This window comes from Priapulus caudatus, unplaced genomic scaffold (assembly GCF_000485595.1).
Source record: "Priapulus caudatus unplaced genomic scaffold, Priapulus_caudatus-5.0.1 Scaffold813, whole genome shotgun sequence".
NCBI classification, from domain to species: domain Eukaryota; kingdom Metazoa; phylum Priapulida; class Priapulimorpha; order Priapulimorphida; family Priapulidae; genus Priapulus; species Priapulus caudatus.
The window spans coordinates 135,337-136,775 of NW_014577874.1; the positions used below are offsets into that span (position 1 = coordinate 135,337).

General features: G+C 42.7%; 1 protein-coding gene across 1 annotated transcript in view; it reads right to left on the reverse strand.

Moving 5' to 3' along the window:
- Window positions 1-1,439, reverse strand: part of LOC106813718 (coatomer subunit gamma-2-like) — an 11,577-nt gene that overhangs the window by 8,212 nt on the left and 1,926 nt on the right. The window contains exons 2-3 of the mRNA XM_014817928.1: window positions 840-1,013; window positions 500-585 (exon numbers count right to left, since the gene is read on the reverse strand). Of these exons, the coding sequence (XP_014673414.1) occupies window positions 500-585; window positions 840-1,013 (260 nt within the window). The remainder of the gene's footprint in view (window positions 1-499; window positions 586-839; window positions 1,014-1,439) is intronic.

The window sequence follows — 1,439 nt, forward strand, 5'->3', positions numbered from 1 at the left end:
TGGGAAAATGGCGAAATGGGAAAATGGCGAAATGGGAAAATGGCGAAGTGGGAAAATGGCGAAACGGGAAGACACCCCAGCTGACACGAGCAAGCAGTCGCCCAGTCAATTTTCTAATCGCCACTGGCGACTGGGCGACCGCTAGTTTCTCATGCTGGGTATACCATGCTATGCAATGAAACCATGATGTATCAACAGGTATACCATGCTACGCAATGAAACCACGATGTATCAACAGGTATACAATGCTACGCAATGAAACCACGATGTATCAACAGGTATACCGTGCTATGCAATGAAACCATGATGTATCATTGGGTACATAATGCTATGCAACAATACCATGATGTATCATCAGCAGGTATACCGTGCTACTCAACAAAACTACGATGTAACAGCAGGTATTCTGCACAGCGTAAAGACCGATTGATCTAATTGTATAGTTATGAGAATAGCCTTACTAGATCGATTGTTTTTATGCGACGGATACAGCACTTACCGACGCAGTGTAACGTCTTTCGATTGAAACAGTTTCGTCGTCGCAAAAAACGCTTCAGTTGCTTCCGTCTTACCGAACGTTTCCCCCTGAAATTACAAATGATAAGCTCCGATATAACTCACTAAATGTTGCCAGCAAACATGGTTCATCTAGACTATATTTAGACCAGATCTAGACTGGAGAGTTCATGTGGCTCATCAACTTGCGATTATGCAAGGGCATTTATTTCAGCAATAAAGACAAATAATTAAGCGTATTATGTGAGAAAGTGAATCTTTTAAAACCAATATGAACACACACGTGCACACACGCCCGCATGCAAGCATGCAAGCACACGCACCTGGTTGAGAATGTAGAGAAACTTGGTGAGGATATGGATGCACCGGCGAGGGATGATGGGCGTCTCGTTGAACACGCGCGCCTCCTGCAGGACGGTCGTCTTCTCCAGGTTGTGGAACGGATTCCCGCTCGCCCCGTTCTCCTCATCCTTCTTATCCCGCTTTAGGTACAACATCTACGCAGGAAAGAGACCCCGATGGACTCGTATTTCATAATTACAAATACGATACATAATCGACTATATGTAATCAATATATTTAATCGACTTGTAATCGAGATCAATTTCACAGACACTCGTCAGCGTTTGAAGCCAAACAGATGAGGTAAATCATTTTTTAAATTCTTAGCAACCCTATTAGCCTATTAACAGATTTTGCGATGTCAGATTGTATTATAGCTGAAGGTGAGGTTAGCGTAACCTTTTATTTTATTACAGTGTTTGGTTCAGCTACAGGGTCAGTTTTAGCCCAGTGTGACATGACCTTTCAGGGTTTTGTGCGTAGTAGGGGTGAGTATTGCGACCAAAAACCGTATTGCAATATATTGCAATACGACAAAACCGTATTGCAATATTTTCCAATACGTATTGGGAAGTGTATAC